Genomic DNA, 11,829 nt, shown 5'->3' on the forward strand with positions numbered 1-11,829 from the left:
CTGTATCAAGGGGCAGGACGTGAAGTAGTTGCACACTTGGTTCAAGCGAGCGAATTGGTTGCAAACTTGACAAAATGGCGAACACTGCGTGATTTTTTGAAACGGGTGAACGAATTTTTGCCAAGCAAGTGGGTTTCTTTGTTATTTTGAAGTTCATTAGTATGTCTATTCCATAATGCAATATATATGCCTCACTCGGTTAAAGGTTTCAGCATCCTAGATTCTGTTTTGACGAAGTTATTGAAGATATAAACTGATCATGTAGATATTTTGAAATTTGACATGTGACCGTTCCGGTCGGTTTTTCTCCCAATTTATTCGAATTTGTAAGTTTTGAACTGCATTTAACAATATCAAAATATGTTTCTGTCAATGCTGTACAAATGGTTTAGTTCGCAAGTCCAAAGATAACGTTCAATACACAAAAATATCTTGTTCAAGCACATTTTGGTTGCAGACTTATACTTCAAGCATTTTTGGTTGCAAACTTTTGTGTCAATAATGTGGCATGCATATTTTTAGCGAGGAATAACTAATCATATAAATAATTAGCAATATTAAGGCAATTATACCCGTTCATCTAATAAGAAATATAATCATATACAAATTGTGCATGCGTGCAGATATATCCTAACACAGGGTATTTCAAATAGATATAAAACACAATATGCTAAATTGAAGTTCAGTTATGTTTATCTTCATCATTTTCACTCCTCACTATATTTCTTTTCTTTTTATAAAGTCTTAGAACTTGGCATGACTAACTGTAATGGAAAAGAAGAAAAAATAGCAACAAACAGCTTTCATTATTGTCTTTTTTTTTTAGATTTGAAAAAAAATGATTATATAGTAGATAAAAACTATATTAACATTGACACAATGGCATTATTCACATGTTTCTTTAAATTTTTCCTTATTATTGACCAATCGAAACTTCTTCCAAATTCCCTAACTCGAACAATAACTTTAAGGTGATTCCGCTTTGTCAGCCATGTTTGTTTTCACCAAGTCTGTCCAAAGTGAAAGTAGGCCAAAATTCATATAATAAGAAAGCTCACAATGTTAAATGATGAGCCATTTGCATGTACACTTCCAGTTCTATGATTTTAGGACTGTTTTAAACAAAAATAAAAATGATAACAATAAGAAAATTTAGCTTGAATGTGCTAAATTTCTGAAGACCAAGTACAATCTGTTGTAAAGTTTTACGCACATTTCATGAATGGCAAAATCCAGTTTAAAGTCAGTTTTAGTGCAGACAAATGCTATTTTTTGCAGAAAACACAAAAAACTTGCAAAAACTTAAATCTTAGGAAAGTAGTTTATCTGACCTTGAAAAAACGTGGCCTCCATGCCATGTGAAAAAGTAGTACCATGAAAATAAACATCATTTACCTATTTCTTGAGTACACGACAAACAGACACACTTCACTATTACACAATATAAAGGTTAGATTTGAAAGTCTGATGTGTTTTCATTTTTATTGTAGTTCATAAGGCTATAAATGGTGACTGTCTTCTTGCACTACTTTTTTACAAAAAATAATGGAGGCCATGTGCTTAGAAGGACATGAGATACTGATTTATTTGGAATTAAGTTTTGAAAGCTTTTTGTATTTGCTGCAAAAAATAGCATTCGTTGGCACTAAAGCAGACTTTAAAATGGATTTTGCCATTCATAAAATGTGTATGAAACTTTGCAACATAATATTCTTGGTCTTCAGAAATGTAGCACTTTCAAAGTAAATATTCTTATTGATATCATTTTTATTTTTGTTTAAAATAGTCCTTAAAACATAGAACTGGAAGTGTACATGCAAATGGCTTATCATTTTACATTGTGAGCTTTGTTATTATATAAATTTTGGCCTACTTTCACTTTGGACAGACTTGGTGAAAACAAACATGGCTGACAAAGCGGAATCCCCTTAAGTAGTTTTGTCACGTATCAGTCAATGTAAATAACCAATTGTATATCATTTATATTATGATCTTATAATCAAAATCATCTTTAGAATACAAATTGACATATGATGTACATCAAATCCGAAATATTGTAAACAAGCATATCATTTTAACTTTTGGTTTGTAAAAATATTTAAGTACATTTGCATACTTTATGTCTAAAGCAACTGCTGATCTTTACATACGAAACAAACAAATTAACATTTCTTATGGTTTTGATAAACTTTGGAAATTTTGCCGAGTTACATCGTATGTGTGCACATGTCCTTATGTTTATGACGAAAATAATTCACTTACATACAACAGTACTCTCACATACGTTCGTTTTGTATGTAGTTTTCATTTGCATTTTACATATGATGACATATTTTAGAATTGAAGTATCAATAAATATTTTTCTATATGCTATTATTTTGTTTGCAGGCTTTTACTGATGATTATAGTATTGAACTGAGAACCATGTAATTTGAAACATAAAGTGCATAATTGTTGTAAAAGAAGAAAGTATAAATAACATTTATAACAAAAACAAGTAACAGAACATAAATGTCAATAATTGCCATTGAAAATAGGTTAATAAATATAACCTTCTACACTCCTTTTGCAAAGTTTTACTATGGATTTCAATAGAATAAGAATAAGTTTGCAACCAAAAATGCTTGAAGTATAAGTCTGCAACCAAAATGTGCTTGAACAAGATATTTTTGTGTATTGAACGTTATCTTCGGACTTGCGAACTAAACCATTTGTACAGCATTGACAGAAACATATTTTGTTATTGTTAAATGCAGTTCAAAACTTACAAATTCGAATAAATTAGGAGAAAACCCGACCAGAACAGTCACATGTCAAATTTCAAAATATCTACATGATCAGTTTATATCTTCAATAACTTCGTCAAAACAGAATCTAGGATGCTGAAACCTTTAACCGAGTGTGGCATATATATTGCATTATGGAATAGACATACTAATGAACTTCAAAATAACAAAGAAACCCATTTGCTTGGCAAAAATTCGTTCACCCGTTTCAAAAAATCACGCCGTGTTCGCCATTTTGTCAAGTTTGCAACCAATTCGCTCGCTTGAACCAAGTGTGCAACTACTTCACGTCCTGCCCCTTGTGTATGCTAAAAAACGTTACCATGATAAAACTTTAATCATGTCAAACGAATATAAATCGGACCGATGTCGGACCTATATCAGTGAAATATGTCAATATCGGATAGACATCGGTCCGATATATGGTAGCCGACATAGATATTCCATCATATAGCCGATATCGGCCCGATATAGGTATGTTTGCTGGGTACGAATATGAACAACATGTATCTGGAATAAATCTGGATACAAATCAATTCAAATCCCGTACTACATGTTCATCTATACGTATAGATGTAAACGAGTTCCTCATGTATTAATTTGTTTTTTACGGAATTTATATTTCACTGATCAATAAGTGATCATTTTTTCGTATTTCCAAAAAAGCAAGATATGAAAACAGTTTTCCCTTTTTAAGGCATAATGAACAAAGACTTAACCTCCAATATTTATAAAATACATTTTAAGTAATTTTGTTTAAGATATGCTAATTTAAGGAAATATAATTATATATTTAAACAAAGAGTAATTTACAAAGTAAATGACACAAATATAAAACCCACCAGGAACATAAATAGACGATTACAATGTTCCCGATTTATACAAGTCTACTATCTATTTCACCATTAACTTACTTCGATAAAATTTATTCTATATGAAGTGTCCGACCTATGTTGATTACACAATCGCAACTTTCCGGCTTTTTCCGTCAAACTTCGGTTAATGACGGTAAATGACAATCCCATCATCTTTGCCCTTTCGTCAAACTTTGGGTAAGTACCTCGACTAACCTACGCTAAGAAACAATCGTATCTTCTCGTCAAATTTCGGACAGTCATTTTGAATTATAACCGAGATGTTTCGATTGTATAAATGATAAACGGTAACGAGATAGATATCAACATATATATAATATTATCACCGAATGATAAAAAGAAAAGGTTTATCTACATCATAAGATAAAACATTGATTGTGTATTCAAACCAATTAATAGTCATGAACATGTATAAATAAATAGTACACACTCGCAATGGATATATGTAAATTAAAACTAATATTTGTCTCCGCGGTATTTGTATCATGTCTTGGAGTAAATTACGGCCAGGGTGTCTGTACGGGAACGACTCCGTGTTACTGTAAATTTGATAACGGACAGTTCCTACACCTAGTCTCGCTTGCTAAAAGCGATGGGTCACCAAGGTAATGTAAACATTCCATTTTATCTCGCATTATGTCAAAACTATGGGAGAGGAAAAGGAAATGTTTCATATTTGTACTACTCATATTACATTTTTTCTAAAGTTTACTGGATATAAAAGAAACTGATGTTACCCGAGGGCAACATAAATTGTAGAACATTACACCGTATTTCAAGATTAGATGAACTATGGGGATTAGATGTCATATATTGTTCTAAGTCATACCTTACCTACAGGCTTAAAAAACGCTAAATCGGGATCTTGCATACTAAAATAATCTAAATTCTTCTTATGATGCAACCCATCATTGGAGAAAATAGGATATGTACAAGCTTAATCTTAAAACGAATATATCTGAAAAAACGGCTAAGAATTTATAGTCAGTATGACGTTGATCTTGTAACAAAAAGTCACATAATTATAAAGCATAGGATTATGTCTGTCATATGGTGGCCTTTTGCGGCCATTTCAAACCCACCGGTAAAATTTCTCGCGACTTTAAAATGGACGCTACCGGCCACCATACTGTCTTGCAGCACTGTCCATCATAAAGTATGGAAGCAGATGTTCGCCAATAAACGCATGCTACTCCTTTTCATTAATATGTGTGCTCATGATACATGCATATTGCCATATGATAATTTCATCTTTACTTGTAAAATGTATACTGACAAGTGCGAATCATAGAATATGATTGTATAACAACATGCTCAGGGTTTTTTTCCCCACTATGACACGCTATGTACTTTGTGAACAATACTCACCGAACTATACTTGGCTTACTGAGCATTAGTTTCTTATAGTTCATAAACAATATGCACTGAAAAATAATGACCTCACTGTGCACTTTTCATCCTATGAAGACACCCCAATGATTCATATACAAGTCAATATTTGAACATTGTCACAGAGAACTACTCAATGAGCTCTACTGAAGTACATTACTCAATGATCAGTATATTCACCCCTCTGTGTATCATCTATACACATATTGTCTACTGTTTTAACAACAAGGCATTGTGATAAGTGGCTTTAATATTATTAAATAAACAAAAACCATATAGAAGTGTTGGTTGGGGCTTTTCAATTGTACTAGCTGTTGTCAGTTACAATTACAATAGGTTTGCCGGCCACACGACCGTCACGAAGCGGGGTCAACGTCATGAACTTGTATTTATAAGCACAGCCCTTTAATGCCTTTGTAAATAATTATACATGTATTTAAGTCGGACTCCATCAGTTTACTATGGAAACGGTCAAGTAGGCTAAAACCACCTTATGTCGTATTTTGAGCGCTTGAAATCCCTCTGTAACAATCTGCTAAATTACTGCTGATGTACTCCTAATAACTCTAATACCAAATATGATATTTGATAAGCTAACCCAGTAAACAGCCGACGTTGACACAACGTTGGATTAACGTTGAAAATTGGTCGAAACGTCGGCGACATTCATATAACGTCAAACCGACGTTGAAACCCCGAAGTGTAATAGACGTTTATTTTGACGTCGACTCGAAGTCGGGTTTTGGTCGGTAATCTGACAATAGGTAAATCCAATTTAATAAACTTGTTTGATGTTTAATTCTAATTTTATTTTCAGATTTGTTAATGTGACCGACACACATGAAATGACATACTCATGGAATCCATGTTTCAATTTTACAGAGGGTGCTTGTAAAGAAGTAGCGGTATGTAGTACAGTATTATCACAAACTAATTTTTTTTCTATAAAATGAATTCAACATGTAGAATGAATTTGTATAGAGTAAGGTTAAAGAATACGTTGCGGTAAAATATTTGCTATGGTTAAAGGAATGAGTTATCCAGTGCCTTTTGATAAGAAAACATGTGCTAAATTCTTTATATAAATCTATTTTAGAGCATGTCTGAGCAGTTGAATGAAAAATAAATGTTACGAACTTGCAGTATTATAAAGATAATTTATAAACATATCGAATGTCAACGAAAAGAGATGATACAAACGCGCAAATCTATCAAGATAATGTAAAAACGTTCAGAATGTCCGAATAAAAGTTATGTTACGAACGTGCAGTTTTTTTAGAGAGCACACCACAAAACTTATTCATTTCAGCTATGCGGTATACAGCCATCAATTCCACATGACTTATATTTACCACTCGGTAACCAGAACACCGCAACATTCCAAACGAATAGGACCGATAACTCTGTAACTATTGTATACAAAACGCAAACAAAGCCACTAAGGTAAGGCACATGTCTACATGTCTGTACATAACTTTTCTAAAATCATTTCAAACAATTAGAAATTAGTAACTGGTTGCAAGTATATATAGATCATAGCAAACAGCATAGCAAATTACATTTTATTCGATAAGTAAGACGAGCTTATTAAGTGGACTCCACTGTGTGTCATTTTTACTTGACGACACTTGAAATATTTTTTTCTTTCGAAAAATATGTACCATTTGTTGTAGGTTTGGACCAATTACATGTTTGTAGACTTTTCCGTTTCAGAATTCTTACTTTAACGGTGAAAATATTCCAAAATTGAAAAGCGTTAATAATAAACGATTTTTATTCAAATCGTGCTAAGAAATGATCAAACATACAATTTCCAATGTAATTCTGAGAGTATCGTATCATCTTTTGCATATCTCCGCAAGTTGCAAAAATGCCTCTGTGGATCTGTGTTAAAAAGTCAAATTTTATATTTATAGGCTTTTGGGCCTTAGTGGAGTTCCTTTAAACTAATAATTTTCGTTACTTTTACGCGTTTTTATACTTTTGTAACCACTAAATTTGTCTATCTTTTCTACAACAATTTATTGTCGTTTTTCGATCTTTTATAAATATTCACTGAATTTCATTCCTCAAGGACTTTAGTTTGCATTTATAAAGGTAAGGTTAATTTAAGAATGCATTTGAAAGGTCAAGACAAGAAAACTATTTCGAATAAAGAGTAAATGGCGTAAGTAATGATAATATTTGTTTCACAAAATAATTTGCAAATATGTAGATAATAGATCATTATCATGTTACTTTTGTAGAACATCTTACGTGTCTTTAGTATGTATAAAAGGAGATACCAAAGATAGTTATTTCAAAGCTATCGGACAAAAACAACAGTTATCTACAGATTTTGTATGTAAATAAAACCTATTTTTTAAACGTTTTTTACCTCATCCATCTATACCTGTTATGCACAACACACGTACAAATATAAGTAAGCCTATATTCTATTACAATCTTTATACACTGTGAATGAATGAATGAATGAATGAATGAATGAATGGATGAATAGATAAAACATGGATGAATAAATAAATAAATAAATAAATAAATAAGTAAATAAATAAATAAATAAATAAATAAATAAATAAATAAATAAATTTTAATAAAATTTAATAAATAAATAAATTGATTGATTGAATGAATGAATGAATGAATGAATGAATGAATGAATTGAATGAATGAATGAATGAATGAATGAATGAATGAATGAATGAATTGAATGAATGAATGAATGATAAATAAATAAATAAATAAATAAATAAGGTAACAATATTTGTATATTTATTTATTTTTGTAAGGTATTTTTCTTAAAAAAAATCAAAATATCTTTAATGGACGTGTCCGTCTGTCAATTTTATTTTTCCGGGAAAATTTGTACTGACTGAATGCAGACGATGATAAAACTACAAAAGACCCATGTTGACATTCCAATTTCATGAATTCCCGATTTCATCTTCGTGAATTCACAATTTGAACTTCCTGAATTCACGTTTTCAACATACGGAATTCATGAGTTCACGATTTCAACTTTATGAATTCACGATTTGAACTTGTAATCGTGATATCATGATGATGAAATCGTGAATTTATGAAAATGAAACCGGGAATTCACGAAGTTGAAATGTCCCCACCGGTCTTTCGTATGTGCTTGTTGATCTTGTTCTGCACTTGTTGCATGGGTAGCAACAGTTGTCACCAGCAAGCTATGGATTATATCTTGTTAAAAGAATTTGTAACACACCCTATGTATTGAAAAAAAGTGTAAACAATATCGGAGCTTGTAAATTAATTTTCTTAATTAGGATGGTAATTAAGGATAAAAGCATTTTTCATCTTCCCTTGTGGCAATGATTAGCCGACTCATATTGTAACATAAAACATTCCATTCTTTGTCATCACTGTATACCGATATTTGCACGCTATATTTGACCATAGGCATAGAAAACTCGTGCCCTTGCACATTTAATCCAATATATATTTTATTACCCCGTGAATGGAGTTGAGAATTTCCTTTTAAGTTGTGCTGCATCGTTATATTAACCGTCACGATATTTTAGTTTTAGTAGCCACATGCAATTATTGCCTTTATGCCAAATCAACAGAGCATTCTGTTGTCTATAGTTCAGTGTGTTTTTTTCAGAGAGGAATGGGTTTTCAATTTTGCATCACTAAGTTTTTTTTGTCATTAAAACAACATATTTTATTGTTTTGTACTGTGGTTCTGTCATAATTAACACAGGAAACGTCTTAAAGCTGCATGTCTCCAGATGAGTCAAAATATTTCAAGAAAATGAAACTTAAATAAAAAGTACTAAGATTTGAAGAAAAGATACAAGTAATAATTGACATGATATGTACGATTAACGACTAATTTTGTAATATAAATCACCATATACCTGATGCGTTACTAACGCAGTAAGATCTATTTTTGGATATTCTGATCTCTATTTGGTAATTTCGGTAATTATAAGCACCGTTTGCAATGCATAGATTACTTTCTTTGTCCACTTCAAAATATTTTACTTAGAAATACATTTCAAAATTTTCATGTAAATTAGCATGACTCTGAAGCTTTACATATCATAAACATATAACAGCAACGTATAGCATATGATTTATCTTGCAGTATTTTGAATTACGAAGTCCTCTAGCTTGTCCACAAGGCGAACCAATCGTTACATCAACACAAAAGCCATCGTCATCGTCAAACAAGGCGTTAGAAGCTGGTCTCATAACTGTCTCGTAAGTGATTTTAAACTAAAACCAATTTTTCAAATAGTAGTTATTTTGTATTGAAATTTATTTGTTTTTGTAGTATAATCACAAACAAGAACTTCCCACTGTATTTACTACATTTATAGTAAAAGGAGGATACATGCTCATCCAAACCAAAATTTCCGAACACTGCTGTAGACATCGTCGGATACCCACGACCGATCCATTAACATTTATCCATGTTATGTTATGTTATGTTACATTTTTCTTTCTTTAGAAATGGCAAGCATGAATTTTATATCGTTTAAAAAAGGTTTATGAGCATGCTGAATGTTTATAACATGGAAAAAGTATGGATGAATGTGAAATATTTGTCATAAAAGTAGAAAAATGTAAACAAAGTAGTATTTTGACTTACAAAATAACTGTCCTATTTTCCAAATAGGCAAAGGATGTTTCGTGTAAATGGCCAATGAGTAACCTTTTAGAAACAATAAGAGAACATCAGAAATGAAAAGCTTTTTAGAAATAAAAATAAATGCATTTCTGTGACATAATGTGCCTTTATAGAATTGTAGTATTTGTGCTTATAGTACTGTGACAATATATCTATATATAGAAATGTTGCATATGCGCACATACATTTGTAGAATATATTCTATTTATAGAATCGTAGCATTTGCGCTGATGGTGGCTCTGACAACAGTTGTGTTAAAAATGAAAGGAAAGATCTGCAAGGGCGGGGAGAACTATGACCAGCTGTGAAAATAAGTTAACATACTTCGATATCTTTTATTGTGGTACTTACAAATATTGTGATTAAAAACATGAAATATAATATTAACATATGAAGTTTATTATCAAACAGTTTTTGTGGTTCTAATAAAATAATAACATGTGTTTCGTTTCAAGAAATGCTGTTTTCGAATAACAATAAGAAATGGAATAAAAAGTTTCATTGTAGCAAATAAAATGCGAAAAACTGAGTTGTTAGCGTGTCTTTACTTGATCCTATAATATACATTTATCTGTATAAAGATATTCAAACATACAAATAGTTTTAGTGATTCATGTTAATGTTTTATTCATCTCCTGCAACACAATCATTTCATGGTGTAAAACCAATAGACACAATATTTCGAGAGTAATCACGCATATATATCCATCACAGATCCCTTGTATAAGAAATTACTTATACATGTAATAACAATTTAGAAAGTGCTTGTATACGATAAAGCGTTTCTTAAAATCTTAATGTGCATTAAAGCTGCATGCCTCCAGATGACCCAAAATATTTCAAGAAAATTAAACTTGGAATAAACATAATAAAACTTTAAGAAAAGTAAACAAATTAAAGATTCAAGTGAAAATTTATATCTTATGTGCAATTAATGACTGTATTTTGTATTATCACATAAACCGCGGCGCAGGTGTGTAATAAAGCTATTTAATAAAAACGATATTACACTAGTGTAAAATAACACTTTGACCTGACGTCATTTGTGCGATATAGAAACATAGCGTTAAAGCGCGCTAATGTTAGCGTTACACTATAGGCGCGTCATTGAAAAATTACTCATTTTTACAGTTTACTGTTCTTATTTTATATATATATGTGATAAATAGAATATTATATTCGTGTAGATTCAATACTAAATTTATTGAACTCGTTAAATAAAACAATATTATGCTCGCCAGAGACTCGCATAATATGATTTTATTCAACTCGTTCAATAAATTTAGTATTAAACTACACTCATTTAATATCCTATATGTATTTATCACCATATTTCTACTACGTTACTAACGCAGTAGGGGCTATTTATGCATATTTTGACCTCTTTTTGGTAATTTACGTGGATTTTAAGTGCCGATTGTAATGTGTCAAGTACTTTCTTTGTTCATTTCACAATATTTTACCTTTAAATACATTTTCAAAATTTTCATGAAAATTAGGATAAATCTGGAGGCGTGCTGCTTTAATACAAAGGCTGAATTTCTTACCGAAAATGTGATAATTAAGGGTTTTATGTCGAAGGGGGGGGGGGGGGGTCATAGTCTTCATTGTGTTATTATATCTATATCCAAACTATCCGTTCAGCCATTAATTATCTTACGGAAAAGTTGCATATGCTAAAATCTTATCTATGTTTAACAATAACAAATGTAAAATCTGAAACACGGAAGTAAATTCTGCAATACCATGTTCTAGACCTACATATTTTAGTAATTCAATAAATGATGTTAACTTACAACAGCTGATGACATAAACAAATTAATACATTTACACAAAAATGGTTTCCCAAATTAATTTGTACTTAACTATATAAACAAAATTACGAAAATCACGAATTTTCCTAACTTGGGTTTTTTGTTTGTTTGTTTGATGTTACGCCTTTTTCCAACAGTATTTCAGTCATATAGGCGGGTAGTTTCCGAGCCATCGTTCCTGGAGAGTTACACCAGTACTAGACTACCTTCCTCCGCGCTAAACTACCAAAGCATCTCCCGGGGATCGAACCCACGCCAGAGAGGTAAATGATTAGAAGTCATCGACTTTAACCCCTCGACCA

At 31.4% G+C, this 11,829-nt stretch overlaps 1 protein-coding gene across 1 annotated transcript; it reads left to right on the forward strand.

The window, feature by feature from the left end:
* Window positions 1–4,014: 4,014 nt before the first annotated feature.
* Window positions 4,015–10,242, forward strand: LOC132728240 (uncharacterized). Its single transcript, XM_060713846.1, has 6 exons — window positions 4,015–4,266; window positions 5,868–5,955; window positions 6,360–6,493; window positions 7,297–7,390; window positions 9,168–9,283; window positions 9,925–10,242. The coding sequence occupies exons 1-6, from the start codon at window positions 4,097–4,099 to the stop codon at window positions 10,019–10,021; spliced, it is 699 nt and encodes a 232-aa protein (XP_060569829.1). The 5' UTR covers window positions 4,015–4,096; the 3' UTR covers window positions 10,022–10,242.
* Window positions 10,243–11,829: the final 1,587 nt, after the last annotated feature.

Source organism: Ruditapes philippinarum, unplaced genomic scaffold (assembly GCF_026571515.1).
Source record: "Ruditapes philippinarum isolate M1 unplaced genomic scaffold, ASM2657151v2 ctg4827_1_1_1_1, whole genome shotgun sequence".
NCBI lineage: Eukaryota > Metazoa > Mollusca > Bivalvia > Venerida > Veneridae > Ruditapes > Ruditapes philippinarum.

What these genes read in the sequence shown, in the direction of transcription:
- LOC132728240 (XM_060713846.1), top strand. Translation starts at nt 4,097, where the DNA reads ATGGATATATGTAAATTAAAACTAATATTTGTCTCCGCGGTATTTGTA. An exon ending in ACGCAAACAAAGCCACTAAG is followed by an intron (nt 6,494 to 7,296) that starts GTAAGGCACATG and finishes TTACTTTTGTAG; the next exon opens with AACATCTTACGTGTCTTTAG. An exon ending in GCTGGTCTCATAACTGTCTC is followed by an intron (nt 9,284 to 9,924) that starts GTAAGTGATTTT and finishes TTCTATTTATAG; the next exon opens with AATCGTAGCATTTGCGCTGA.